Below are 15,878 nucleotides of genomic sequence, written 5' to 3'. Positions count from 1 at the left end.
TGTGAAATATGAAAATACTTCCAAGAAAAAGCTGTCTGGGAGCATTTATTGTTCTTTGTATCTGTGAGTAAGCACAAAAAAAGAAATATCTGGCGTGATATGTGATGATTGTTCCTTTTCTTCTGAACCAAATTAAATGTCTTATACATTGATTGGGAGATCTTAATTCTCTCTCCGATTTCTCGGGTGCAGTTATTTGTAACATACTCGCATTTTAAATCCTACATGTTCACTAAATTTCCCTGGAGGAGAGTAAACAAGTGAAGTAAGTAAACAAGTGTCCAGAGCTTTTTCGGCTAGACGACAACTCTTGAGGGTCCACTAAAGAGGATAAGACTTACTATAAGGACATCCATAGGTCTCCAGTCGGAGTCCGATCCTCCCGCTGGGGTTCCAGTCCAGAGGAATGAGGCGGAGGAAGCGAGCAATTGCAGGCTGCTGCAGTTTGTACTGAACCACGCTGTCTGCATTACTGTTCCCTGGAAAAGACTGAAAACACAAAAATGCAAAAAGGACTTGTTAATTATGTATCTACATTATTGCTACCTCCAAAACTAAGGCTCCCATATAAACAGTTCAAAATATATTGTACCATACATATTCAGTACTGTACATTTCAAATTAATCCTTGGGGTTTTGCACAATTTAAATCAACCCAGACTTTATTAAGATAATTACTGACATTTGATGCATAGTTTCTCTACAGAGAAGAACAACCCTGTTGTGCACCAAAACTGGTCAGATGTGTCAGAAAGGTATGGGCAAAGTTTGAGGAAACAGAAAACAGTGTTATATGGATGAAATTTTTATGTCCTTTCAACAATTAAAACAGAACTACAACTACTTTTCTCAAATACTTATATGTCAGATATTTTCCAAGGATTAACTTTCAAAGACAGTGGAAAGTACCAAAGATGTCACCCACTGAACTACTTCTTCACATGGTTAAAAACATCTCTAAGGTTTATGAAGTCCTGCTACCTTTTCTGTCAATTCCTGGACAGATCTAGACATAGGTGGGAGATGGATGTAGGTACAGAGAATGAGCCAGTATAGTAGAGAGATCTATATAGCAAAGCAACACTAAATTCAATATATAGCTTAATCCGGTTCAATTTTCTGCATCAGATTTGTTTCAGCCCTTCCGAGCTCCAAGGGTTTAACTTCAATCTCTCCTCCCTGTGTTTTAAATGTGGTCTTGTTGAGGGCACTTCCTTCACTCCATTTGTCGGAGCAGTAAAAGGCCAGGTTTCTGGCAGAGGATCTGTGCTTTATCCACAATTCATGGAGTTACTTTCCCAGTGGATCCCGAGATATGGCTTTTGGGCAACCTCTGAAATTTTAATCTTACATCGTCTTTCCATCAAGTTTACAGAAATCCTACTGGCCATTTCTAAAAAAAATATATATATATATTGCAATAAAATGAATGTCAGATCTTTCATTGCCAGCTGGATTGTGGCTCTCAGAAGTAACACCTGCATTCCTGTGGAGAAGATAACCAACCAGCTGAGGAATGAGATACAGTTTTCTCTAAGAAATATGGATTTTATCAACTGGAGAATCTCACATCTCACATGATTGAATCATCGTCTGCTCAGTCTCTCTATTTTCACCACACTTGTGTTTGAAAAGACCATTCCATTGTGGTTAAAGCTAACATACCACTCTATTTTTTCCATTTAGCCTTAGGAGTTAATTTTTTTCTTGCCAATTTATTAAGTTGTCCGTAATTGTATATATTTTAAGATTTACAGTGAACATTTCTGTATTAACTTTTGTCTTAACTTGTTATTATTTTCTTCAGAAAAATGTATACAGCAACCTAAACTGTAGCAAAGTAATATGTAAGTAATATACATGTGATAACAGATACCAAGACAACTGCTGGATATTGAAAAGTAAAATATTCCAAGACCAAGGATGAAAAAAAACTATCAATAAAATAAACTCACACAACACATTTCCAGTGTCTCCTTGCATACATACGTTTAAGGCACATTTGCAAAATAGTAAACAAAACCAAATTTAAAATAAATCACATAATAAAATAAGATACAAAATCAAAATGAATTAAATAAAGATTGTAGCATTTCTGCATTAATGTGTGGCTGTGTGCTTTGCTTTTTATTTGAAAAAACTAAATAAAATACTCAAAAAAGCAACACTTCTACTTAAGTGGGAAAGTGCAGATTTTTCATATTGAAACAAAGGTCAAAACAGAAAGAACTAGATAGACAGACACTAAATTATTCTGACAGTAGATTTTTGATTCTAGTATTTCACTACATTTCATTATATTTGATTTTATTTTTTTATATCTTAAATTTTGATGACCATTAAGCCGACTTGTTTCATAGCTGTGTAGACGTTACATTACATTCATAAAAGGCAACAGCTCCTGGAAGCAGAGCATGCTGGGTATACATGGCTGCTCCTGATGAACAGATGGAGAATGAAACGACCTGCTCCGAAAACCTTTGCTCTGAAGAGATTATGTTCATTAACCTGCTTAATACTAATGACAGACACTGCACTTTCTGCAAAATTTGGACTAAGAACAGAAAAGGGATCGCCTGTTTCCTTCTGACTCTGGGCTGAATGCCTGATGGTTTTCTCTCTTCCCCTCTGTCTCCATCTCTCCCATCTGGCAATCTATCCTAATTACAATCCTCCCTTGAAGTTGACATGCAGGTTAACTGGCTCTCCCACCGCTGAATAAAAGCTTAGACACACAATTAACTTATTAATTCCTCTGCAATCAAGAGAGAGGGGAGTTGGATCTCCTCACATGATGAGTGGACACCTTGCATTCACTTCTGGTGATCGTATGTTTAAATGGGTTCACATGGTCGTCTACAGGCTGAGAAATGTTAACTCTTGGGCTTTTGAAACATTTTGAAAATCTTACTGGTGATGATGAATGTGAGGCTCCATCAAAATTAAACACATCACCAGCCCTTCTTTAGAAAAAAATAACATTTTCATATATCTGACATTCATGCAAATATAAAAACTATAGTGTCAATAGCTTAAGCAGAAAAAACAGATTAGAGATTTCTAATTTTATCCACCTATTAGGGCCGTACATTTATGGCCAACATGATAATCACAATAATGATCAGTTTCAAGGGACTAGCTCATCACCTTCTGTTTTTTGTTTTCCTTATCTGCTCTTTGTTTTATATTACTCTTATACTCTGGATAGGGGTGTTAGTGGTTAATCAGTTAACCACAGAGCATGTTTTTGACCAGTTATGCATGTCACCTAATGTGATACACACACACTCTGCTTCTATCTAGAAGGGAAACCGAGATTTGCACATTTGTACGCCTTGTGTCTTCATTGTGCACGGCTTAAACATCACTTCCTTGTCCATCTTAAACTGGATGTTTCAAAAATGTTTTGTTATAGTTAGCATACGCTAACCTATGGATTTGGTTTGGGCGGGCAGGTCAAGTGACAAAGCAGGGGCCAGAGTAAGTTATTAATAACTTTTGTGAATTGTGTGCAACAGTCCACTTTCTACCTTCCTCTCTCTCTCAAACACACACGCGTGCTCCTGCAGCAGTGGTAGCGCATCAAATGGGTTCTTTCAGCTCAGCTGATCGGTGCTGAGAGCGCATCAAAATAGGTTAAATCTTGAAACTATGGACTTTTCTACACAGTGAAGCCAAACGCCAGGCTTGAAAAAGACAGTGCAGACCTACACCTGTGAAGTATTAAGGTAAAAAGAGAGAGAAAAAGCAAGACCCAGAGTTCATGTCTTTGATGAAGGCTTACTTGTTTTGCTGCTACGCAACAATGAAGAACATGTTTGGAACAATTTGTCTCTTTATTCAATACAATACTGTGCATGGGGGAAAAACAGTGCACTCTGACAGCTTCTCTGTTCCAGATGCAGGATCAGCCCCTTGGGAGTGCAGAGCTCAGCGCAATCCTAACAATTGTGCCACCGTTGTACTGCTATAATGCATTAAGTTGGTGATTTGAGGTTTGGGTTGGGTGGCAAAACATTTTAACTCCAAACATTAAACCCTTCAGCAGCAGGGTGGCTGGCTGTTCATTTAGGAATTGATATGATTGTTTGAGTTTTCTATGAACGTACCCCAAACGTCAATATCACTGTTGATCATGTTCATTTAACTGTGTGAAGCCAAAACTGTGATTGAGATTAATGTTTGATTAGTTGTGGAGGCCTACCGCTTATCAGCAGGATGATTTGGTTAAGTGCCTTCCAACACCATTACATTTGAGATAAGCATGTCATTATTTTAAGATACTATATGATAATTGTAAGAGAATATCTCATTATTTGGAGATACTAAGTCATTATTTAAATAAATGCAATACATTTTCTCTTTTTTTTTCTATTACAATGGTGGAAATGGGCCTCAATAAGACCTGAACAAACAAACAATGAGTAATATTTATCTAATTGTCGACATCTAATTATTATTAGGGTCATCCTTATTATTATTATTATTATTAGCAGTAGTAGTAGTAGTAGAAGTATTATCATGAACTTGTATTCAGCCAGGGAAACCCACTGATACCGAGGTCTCATTTTCAGTGGTGCCCTGGTTACATACAACATATTTAAAATCACAAAATACACAACAATAAAACAATAAGAAAACAAAACAAAAAAAAACCAATCAAACATCAATACGTGAACAACAACCAGCATATACCAGCAGCATATTGATCAATAATTGCAGTTAGAAGACACGTTAAAAAACCTGTATAAAACATTTGCATCCCTCGACATCAAACTCGTGTCACAAATCTTTGTGTGCATAAGGAGACGAAGGCATTTCACTTTGCAGTCACCTGAAGCTTATTCCAGGCTCTAGGCACAGAACAGCGAATAGCAGGTTTTCCTAGTTCAGTTTCGACACGTGGCACCTGAAGGACTAACCCGTCCTGAGATCTTGTCTGGTAGAGATTAGAATGTCTTGTAATGAGGGATGTCAGGTAATTGAGCAGCTTTAAAATGATAACTTTCTAAGTACACACAAGCAAATGCTGCCTTCTCCTAGCAGCCAGGGTCAACCCACTGCCTGATAAAGATCACAATGATGTGTTCTGAAATGATCACCCCTAGTAAAACAAAGCGCTGAATGATAAACAGTATCGAGCTATTTCAAGGTGGTAACAACAATAACAATATAACAACAGGCATAATTCACATAGCCACAAGAGGTCCCTGTCAAAAAGATGTAAGCAGAGGTCATGTTAAGTGCAATTGTGAATCAGAGGAAGAAAAGATGTTAAGTGTATTGTCTCGTCAAAGCTATGACCCAACCAGCAGGGCCTTCAACTCAACAAATGACACTGAGGAAAGCACAGAATCTCATTTACGTTCACGCAGATGATGTGAATTCTTCAACAGCAGCCTTCGACGAGCTGAGAGTGTCAAAGAGACATGGTGAGAGAGATTAACTGAGAATGTGAAGGACGGCATAGGAGAAAGGAATAAAGAGACTAAGAAGAAAAGAAAGCAGAAGATACAGAGAAGAGTCTCAAAGGGAAATGACAGTGGGACAAAATGAAAGGGAAAGCAAATCACAGGGTGAGAGTAAGAGGGAGATAAGCAGCAGAAAATGAGAAGAGGAAATAAAGGGAAAGAGGAAATTTGAGAAGAACAGGGAAAAGTAAAAAAGAGCACCACTCGTGTCCTCATCTCCACCCCTCCAGGCAGGAGGGAGCAAACCGATAAAGACGAGAGAGACAATAAAGAAAAGATGGATTGCTATATTTTCAAGCACCCACAGGCCTCTGAGAAAAGAGGTAAGGAGAAAGGAAAAAGGAAAAGGAAAAGAGAAAACAGCATACTTCAGGCCTCTGAACTAAAAAAAAAAACACAGAAGCACAGTAGACGTTGATCCCACAACTCTGCCATCAACTTTCTCCTCTGACAGACTCAGTAAGCTCGGCTGACTAATGCACTGAAGTCCAGAGACACTTTGAAATATGTCTGGGATTGTCCTCAGTTTATGTAGAGCAGCAGATCAACATGCTTAATCTGCAAGGAAGTTCTCTGCTCTCAGAGAAGATCCTCAGTGCTCAGCTTAGCTGGATTCCCTCCACACACTTACAAATAAAATTGCTTACTTGAACCTTATAGGGTTCTTCGGTTTGTTCCCGTACGAGAACCCTTTTAGGTTCCTGGTTGATCCTTTTATAACACTAGAAACCCACTCGGAGGGTTCTACCTAGAATCATATGTCAAAGGCTCTACGGGGAACCCTTGGATTAATGGTTCAAACCAAAAATCTCTCTGGGGGTTCCATCCAGAACCCTTCCATCTTCTAAGGGTGTTAAAAAAAAACCCATCCAAAATGTTCTGATAAGAACTCTTTAATATTCCAAGGGTTTCATATAGAAACCATCTAGGGGGTTCTACCAAGAAGCCTTTTACATCTCAAGGGTTCCATCTAGGACAAACCCAGGAATTCTACTGAGAACCCTGTAATATTACAAGGGTTTCTTCTACCAAGAACCCTTTTACATCTCAAGGGTTCCATCTAGGACAAACCCAGGAATTCTACTGAGAACCCTGTAATACTACAAGAACCCTTTAACATTTCAAGGGTTTCATCTAAAACCACCCAGTGAATTCTACAGAAAACTCATTCATATTACAACGGTTTCTTCTGCAGAGAACCATTTTACATTACCTGTGTTTCCTCTGCTGAGAAGCCTTTTACATCCCAATGGTTTCACCAAGAACACAAACAGGGGGTTCTACCGAGAATCCTTTTATATTCCAAGGGTTCCATGTAGAACCGACCCATGCATGTACATAGCTGTAACAGCTAATACACACTCCTGTGTGGGAAAAAGACTTAACAAAATGAAGGTGTTTTCTGATTGTGCAGATGTGTGCGTGTGCTTTGGCCTATCTTGTGCATTCAGAACTACTGCGCCACAGACTCTGTGCTTCAATCAGGATTTAGCCAGTGGAAGGCACAAATGGTTTTTCCTTCAATGCGCCAAGCACAAGATAGGAAATGTGCCTGGCCACACCTTTGTTTTGCCCTCATTTTTAGACCTCCCACAGATCAGGCACAAGTGCATTTGCTATCTTGCAGATGTGGCAAAAAGGGCAACTGTGCTGGTGGAAGAGAGCAAAGCCTCCTGCACCACCAGCTCAACATCTTTGTGCCGGGTATAATATAGCACCCTTGGTCTTACGATGAACCCTTAATGAACCCTTCTTCAAAATGTTCTTAAGAAAAATACACAAACAAATAGTAGGAAAATATTACACTCATTCCATATTTGTTGCACTACTTGATTTGGTTTAAGGCTCACGAGGAGCATGGAGGTAAAAAATCCAAACACATATTAAATGGCCTCTCTGTTCTGACAGGATTCATTACTGTGCTTGCTTCCTACACAAACAAAATCAAAACTACTTAGTATTCCTGTGGCTGTATACTGAACCGTGTACAATCACCACAGTGGGACAAATACAAGTCCAACACAACACTTGTGCAACTGGAAAACACTGAAGTGGAGTGCTGCGTCTACCAGGAGGTGGGAGGTGATGCCTCAGTGCCCCTGCTGTCCATCTGACTGATTTCTTCATTAATCAGGTCCACAGAGACCAGCTGAGCTTTTTCACTTTCTGGTTCTGTTGTGCCGTGTTTCTGCCGTGTTATTACTCATGATCAGCGGTGGAAGAAGTGCTAAAATGATCGAATAATGTGGAAACAGCATATATTGCACATCATCCCTGAAAACAGGACAACAACTTACTAAACGTTTCAACTTTTTAGACCGAACAGGATCATAGCGTCTAAACAACATTGTTTACCTGGAGCTGACATTAACGGTCAGCCACAGTGTGGCTAATGTTAGCAGTGCTAGCAGCAGCAGGCTGCTATGCTTGCAGGTTAATGTCTGTGTCTGTGTTGAATGAAGTTACACATTGCTCCAGTCATGGAATTATAGAACAGGTTAATATGGAAGTGAAATGGAAAAGCCACCATAGAAAAGGGCTGTAAAGTTTAAGAGAAAAGGAGATTTCAGGAAAAAATGCATCAGCTCTTACTTCATTGTAACTCTGAGGATGAAGTGATCCACCTTGTCTGCAAACAGGTGAATTTGTTGCTCAGGGAATTTATATCATCATGAGTCTAATCACAAATCCTCCCACAAGTTCATGGGTTTTCCTGCGTGTCCCTCAATCATATGCTGGCTCTCTACATTGGCAGTCAGTCATCAAAAGGACAGTTCACACCCCAACAACAGTCTGTTCTCCCTCCTGCCCTCTGGTAGAAGAAACAGAACTCTCAGGACCCACAGACTGAGGAACAGCTTTTTCTCCCAGGCTATAAACAAATGACTCATGACATACTCGCTCACACGCGTATGTAATATTTCAACATACTGTATACAACATTTGCCACACACACACACACACACACACACACACACACACACACACACACACACACACACACACACACATACACACACACACACACACACACACACCTCACTCACACACAGACTCAGAGATATAAGTGCAATACAATGCTGCTATATCTATTTATTCCTTATTATGTCTGTACTGAGTACACATTTTACATTTCCTTATTTTATTGTATTCTATACTGTATATATCTTATTATTATTGTTCTATTTTTAACGGAGCTTCCCAGCAAAAGTTTTTCCACACGTTTGTACTTGTATAACCAGTGTGACAATAAATATCTTGAATCTTAAACCTTGAAAACTTCAAGAGCCCCTGATTTACTGCCTTTGAGGCACATGGCCTGGCAATGCTAACCAAACATAAATAAACTGCTAATCCGCCATTGCTGTAGTTGTTTCCAGGTTGCAGTCATTACAAAAAACAATAACGGGCATGTATACATTGAGGTACTGACATGATGCGTCTGGATGAGAGGCCAAAACAAAGATGAAAAAAGTTTATTCACAAAATATCCATATGTGTGTAGACAAGGCCAGAATCTTACTCGTTTGATGTTGCTTTCAACCTGTGCACTAGCAACCTCTGTACATAAGTATCTGCTTCTTTATGAGACTGTGCACGTACAACATGAACACATAAAAATAAACATGCCTTTAAGGCTGCTGTGATATCTATAGGGATAGAGATAGAGACCCAATCTGTGTCGCTTTGAATCAAATCCCATTCCTTGACATCTTTCAATTATCTGTACCAACAGTAACAGCAGCAGATGAAATCAACATGTTTATTCTCTCTTTAAAAAGTCAAAAAGAAAGAGGGGGGAAAAATAAATGTGACTCAGAATAACAGACAGAAAAAACAACAAATCTTTGCATGAGACTGCCTCTTTGTTCGTGATCTGCAGCTGCACGAGTCTGCAGATTCAGCAGAGCTTCAGCTGGTTCATACATTATGAATGAAGAGATAAAATCATGATGACTTAAGATTATCTGTACAGGTGGACCCACAAAGCACTGCTCACTTCATATGAATTACACAAAACCAAATATGATCACATCTATTGATCCCTGAGGAAACAGCACAAGACTTGTTTGAAGGGACTGAAATAACAAGTGATGGAGAACTTTTCTACACATATGCAGTGTGATGCAGTCTTAACGCCACGGCTCACTGCAGTATAGACTCACCCCTATACTGTCCTCCTGTCTGTACTGTTTCCAGTTGTGTCCCGTGTCGCTGAACATCAGCAGGTATGACGTCAGCCAATCAGAGCTGCCGTAGCGGCCCTGAGTAGCGACGGCGGTGATCTTGGTCCGCTCACCTAGGCTGACCTCCAACCACTGGTACCTGTCTGAGGTGAGAGGAGACCAGCCTCCAGCTCCTGTGGGGAGAGACGGAGAGAAACCGGCATACATACGTAAGTGATTTATTACATCTGTGTGGGAGGAGATGAAATAAGGTTTGGTAGATGCTGGAAAATGAATTGCATTGCTTGACCTTTAATTCTGAACTAAAATCATACTCTTATGAAAGCCGAATGAAGAAAATTGATTGAACCACTGCAAATGTCTTTAAACCCATTTTGAAGCTATAATGGGATATAAATCATACTTTAAGAGCATTCCTGAGAAATTTAAATAACACACATTTGCTATGTGACCCACAGCGGCATCAGGAATTTGTTTCTTTTCATATCTGAGAAACCTGCATATTGTAAAATGAAAATATGCAATACAATCAGTCTTTGATACTTTTTATTTGTCAAAGCAACTCATAGTGCTCCAAAAAAAGGTCAGAAAAAAGATCATCCTTGCCCAAATATCTATAAAATAACTGAACAAAATTAAAACATGTTTATGAGAAAATAGTCTGAATGTTGTCATAATGTTAAGAAATACTTTAAGAACATTTCTATATGTGCCTGGTGTTAGAGCCACACATTAAACCATAACCCGTAGCTCAACTTTCCACTAAAATTAATTAAACTTGGTGTTTTCAAATGTTTGACATTTAATGAAGGACAGGGAACATCCTTCTTGTTGTAAAAAAAAAAAGCCTGCATGTCTCTAAACTAAAACACTTTTAGACCAGTTGAATCAGTTGAGTACTTAATTAAAATCCAACCTAATCACAGGTATGAGAGCTTATATCATGAAATCAGGAATGACAGGGTAACTGAATGGAGTCACAATTTGGACAGCTCCATCACCATGACCAAAACACACACATAAAAACCCCAACATATTTTTCATCCGATCTATAGTGCTATTTATTAATCTAGATTGCTTTGGAGTGAGTTGCAGAGTAGAGATTTCTGCTTATAATTGAGTAAGATGGTAGATAATGGAAATATATCATGTATATACTACATACTATATAATGGAACTAGATGGTTTGGACCGCTCAGACCGCCAAGAAAAAAAAACAGACCTTGTTGTGAGCAGTTTCATGTAGAACTATCAGCTTTCTACCAAACTACACTGCATTGCCGTACTAAAGGGGGTGTGCATCTACTCATGGGCTCGTTCTCGTGAAAGCACAGGATGTAAACATTAATGCTGTCCTCCTCAACTTCTAATAACTTCTAATGATGAGTAGATGTGTGCTTCCTTCTCTGATATGGTTCGTGGGTATAGTTCTGCAAAAAAAAAAAGAACATAATATCTCTACTCCCAAGCACAATGAGTAAGAGGGAAAATGTGTAATTTTATCTTGGGGTGAACTGCCCCTTTAACTCATGTTTATTTCAGGTCACTGTGTTGGCCTGAAAGTAATCAATCAATCAATCAAAGCAATATAATCTATTATGGTGCCTAGCATTGATTAGTTTGACAGAACCCCTTCATGTGTGTTTCCTTCCTCATATTAAACATCATCAATAATGGGTGTAATGTGTGATGTGATCAATTAGGGTTTAATTATTAAAGAAATGTGCACTAATTCAATATGTTTGTAACCTTTCTGGTGCAAAATAAGATCAACAAGGAGCCTTGATGAAATATATTTAGTAACCTTGCCTTAAGGCCACTTACTGATGCAGAATTGAATAGTATGCATATTCTTGTAGGATTGCTTCTTACTTTTTTTTTTATCAGATCCTTAAAAGCTGTAGTGTAAATTCAGTGTGAATGCACACTGCCAAGATTACACATGTAAATGAAGGGGGTGTGGATGGAAGTCTGTCTGGACTGATAAAGTGTGGTTAACTGAATGGGGTGCAACACAATAAAGACACTTCAAACACGGAAAAGCTATGCAGTGTGTGTGTGTGTGTATATATGTGTGTGTGTGTGTGTGTGTGTGTGTGTGTATAGGAAAATACTTTGTCAAGCCAAAACAACAATTCAGAGCTCAAACACCAGATGGACGATGTCCCACTGAGCACACACAAACACACACATGCAGAGCATGTAGCCCAACAAAGAACAAACAGTGAAAACAGCTTAAATACCACTTGACTTTAAAAAAGACAGTTCAGTTCTCTTCCCTCCAACAGCAGCAAGCCAATATGTTGTGCACCAGCTGCTGTACGTACAAGCTGTGAGCTACAAGCACGACATGTGTTAATGTGGTTTTGCTGAGAAACAAAATAGATGCTGAAGGAAAAGTCCATCTATATTTGTAGCCTCACCCTCAAAGACAAGAAAACTATTCTGCACCTGACCCCCAGACTGGACTAGACACCAATTATGTCTTTCAGGATGGTCACTGTGTCAGATTAGGTGGCCCATGTTGCTCACAGTCTATGACTCCTACTAACTGGGGGAGAGGTGAAAGAGAAAAACTTCTGAAATAAGGAACAACAACAATCCGTGGTGTCTCACAGCCTCACAGAGAACTTCATAAAAGCAGAATCTGATGTGTTCTGTTGTAACACACTACGCTGGATAAAACGACAAATTGTTGTGCCCTTCGCTAATTTTGATTCCTCATTCCTTCCATGCTGTTTGTCTGATTGGAGCATTTTCAGCCTTTTGACATGCAGTCTGTGCCAAATATTAGGTATCAATTTACATTTTATTGAGTCGTTATCCAGTGTAACTGCTAAATTAGTTCATTTTCTTTTCTTGCTAGCTGAGTGTCAATTCTACGCTTTGACTCTACAGTAGTGCAGAGTTTTGAAAAAAGGAGTAGTGGTTACTGTAGTGTTCAACAACTGTCTTTCAGTCCCCCCAACCCTTTGGTTTTACAGCAATACCTCCAACATTACTGGCCAGAATGTTACAAAACTTGATGTGGATATTCATAATCCACTGAGGATCATTTGTGATGACGTTAGCTCACGACAGCATCAAGTCAAAAGTACATTTAGACCAGGGTCTGAGACTGTAGACCTCCCCTTAGACAAAGCTTGGAAAAAGGCACTTAGTTTACTTGCTTAATGTCCCTCAGTTGCTGGATGTCTATGGGATCAGATTATATTATCTGATCTTATGGACCAGTGGTTCTCAAATGGGGGTCCGGGGACCCTCACAGGTCTTAGACAGCCTGCCTCAGATTCATTCATTTAAATGATTAAAAATAAAACTTTTTTCTTTCTTTTCTTTTTGCTTTTAACAAAAGCCTTCTTATTTCTAGAAATATTTTACTTTTTAATCTAAATTAGATAACAGATTATGTTATAGTCTAACAATCTAAAACATAATGAATAGAATGAAGAGCATCCCCAATATGTCTTCACTGAGATGGGCAAAATGCCATATGTTCTGAGTTTTCTTTGTGAAAATTTTTTTGAAACATGTCTAATATCTTTCCAGTATGTTTCTCTTGTGCTGTTCTTTTACACGACTAAGTAGAAATGTAAGTGTAAAGTCTAAGTATTCTAAGGGACATACAAGAAAAAATGAGAACCTTTGCCATTGACTCCCAATAACTGTGCCAATAAAGCCTAGTGGTTCAGTTTATTTAACCACACCAAATGCATAAAAAGGGTCTGTTCTAAGGCATTTATTGGTTTATGGCTCTGGGAAAGTGGAAAAAAAACTCTTTAAACTATTCTGAACTCTTTAATCAAATCACACACATTTAGGTTATTCTATGTGATTTCATGTGCATAATTATGTAATAATTTTACACGCCTCCCCTGAAAACCTCCCACTTTGAAAACCTCTAGTTTAGAACACTTTGTTCTATGAAAAAGCATCTAGAAAACTACTGTACAGATTTTCATTACATATTCTGAAGGCTTTCACGTTCCACAGAGGAGATAATCCTAATGTTTTTGTCATCATGTCAGAGTCTCTACTGTTTTCTCTGCACATCTTTGAAATTTCAAATTTGTGATAACTGCACGGTCTGCCTGAAATCTCCACTTATGTGTTGATCTAATACTAGTTTTACATTACAGCATACATTCCCACCCTGAGCATCATGTAAGTTCAAAAGGGCAACAGTTGGAACCGCAACAGATTTTGTTACTGGTCAGAAATGTCTCTGAACAATGTGTGATGGTGGCAGACAGAGGAGCAGCAGCGGTGAAAATGAATCTGTGTCGGTCTGGTGGCTGGTGGAGCCTGATCTTTAAAGAGCTAAAGGCCAAAGCTAATAAGCACTTGACTAACAGACGTGTCCAGTGACAGAAGAACAGAGAAGAACAGACACTCTGACCTTTACTCATGAAGACCACACTGCAGAGGAAAAGAGAACGAGATCAGAGGGAAGCGACTCAGACACAGAGAGGCATTACAAAGATTTACTGTGTCCATCCTGTCAGTATAACTGAAACTAATATAACTGAGGTGAACTGATGGCTGACGGTCCGAACACTTTCTGTCACAGCTGTCACTATAAATCAAAGAGATCTCCCCGGTTTCTCTGCCCCGATGTCGGTCATGGCAACAGAATCTAAACACCCATTAAGAATAGTTAAGAAAAATGGAGGTCAGGGGCGTGACATCACCGCTCTGATGGCCAAAGAGAGGCTGAAATGAATGGATCAGGGAACAGCGACACAGTCGGACATGTGGGAATGTAGAAAAACCAGATCAACATGGACACATGCCACCTTGTATACAGTGTCTGACATTTTGTTCTGCTTTGTTTTGTTCTGTTTCTTCTTCAGCCTCTCTCTGTCAAGAACAACAACACAGTGCATCACAGCCATATCTGGTAGGAAGTGTGATGATGCAGCCTGGTTAGTTTACTGAGTGTCAGCTCATTAAAATGAAACAACAGCCTCTTGACTGTACCGACACAGAGCCCCCGACTCCGGCTGAGCTTTCAGAGTTATCCATTTCTGGGGAGCCCGTTTGCAGAACTCCATTTTGTAGTGTGTGAAAAACGTGGCTAAGTGTGTGTGTAAGGACAAAACAAAGGGAAGAAAATATGTGTTTTCAGAGAGTGAATGTTGTCTTTGTAGTAATTGTGAAATAATATGAGGTGCAGGCAAGTACAGGAAGTTCTGACTGAGAACGCCGGACTGCATCTCCCGGTCGGCAGTGATGCCGTGACAGACAGTTGTGATGTAGTGTGTGATGTTGTGTGTGACAGCTGTCCAGCAGAGCTTCTCTGCCCTGGCAAGCTTGATTTTTAGCACATGCTTCTCATCCATGTGTTTAGTCACAGTAGCTCTTGATGTCATGGCACACTCAGGCTTGAGGTACTGAAGTATATCTTTGAATCCTTCACCCTCTACCACATGATTGGTAGAAAATCTGTCTTAATCATTTAGCACACCAACGTACATAATGTACTGATATTCCCTCAGACAGACACAGAGACAGACAGGTAGAGGGACAGTGAGACAGCAAGGAAATGAAGAGGAAGACAGAAAGTCGAACAGAGAGACAGGCAGCTTAAAGGTACAGAAAGGAGACGAGACAGGCATATTCCAGACAGACTGTTATAAGTGCCCAGGCCAGAACGAGCGCTGGTCATTTGCATGAGAATACAAAGTCTGGAGGGTAATTTCAGCAGCCTGATAACATGTCAGTCTGACAGAGAGTCCAACAGGAAGCTAATGGGTTCAACGCAGCACTGACAGAAGCAGCAGTAGGCTGAAAACACTGCAGGTTCTCTGCAGGTGAGGCAGGACAAATTTGCATTTTTCTAAATGCCACGCCGCGAAAGTGGCACTTCAAGAAAGTCAAAATATCATATTTCAGGATGATTTAATCTGATGTTTTCTCATCCAAGATGTAAAGTCTTGTCAGGAACAGTTTGCATTATAGATAATTAAATGTATTCCAAGGCAATTAACTTTTCTTGATAGGTTTTAGTAAGATGTTTAATATATTTTTCAGCTTGAACTGACAGAAAATAAGTCTAAAAAGTGTCTCACACAGTTATCACATTAAAATTCCAAACAGCTGGGAGAAAATTATGTTTGCTGCACTAATAATATAAAATTACACTTAAAACCTGTATTAACCAATTAATGTCAACTTGGAAAGCAGCAGAAACAAGCTGTAAACACAACACCGACATATT

The 15,878-nt window shown here is 39.3% G+C and overlaps 1 protein-coding gene across 1 annotated transcript in view; it reads right to left on the bottom strand.

The window, feature by feature from the left end:
• LOC146318045 (contactin-associated protein-like 4) overlaps positions 1 to 15,878 on the bottom strand; it is a 136,805-nt gene that overhangs the window by 79,913 nt on the left and 41,014 nt on the right. The window contains exons 3-4 of the mRNA XM_084732150.1: positions 9,638 to 9,831; positions 342 to 489 (exon numbers count right to left, since the gene is read on the bottom strand). Coding sequence (XP_084588276.1) covers positions 342 to 489; positions 9,638 to 9,831 — 342 coding nt within the window. The remainder of the gene's footprint in view (positions 1 to 341; positions 490 to 9,637; positions 9,832 to 15,878) is intronic.

The sequence above is a fragment of the Lutjanus erythropterus genome, chromosome 12 (assembly GCF_056507025.1).
Source record: "Lutjanus erythropterus isolate fLutEry1 chromosome 12, fLutEry1.hap2, whole genome shotgun sequence".
Taxonomy (NCBI): Eukaryota; Metazoa; Chordata; class Actinopteri; order Lutjaniformes; family Lutjanidae; genus Lutjanus; species Lutjanus erythropterus.
This window is presented reverse-complemented; position numbering and strand designations above follow the sequence as displayed.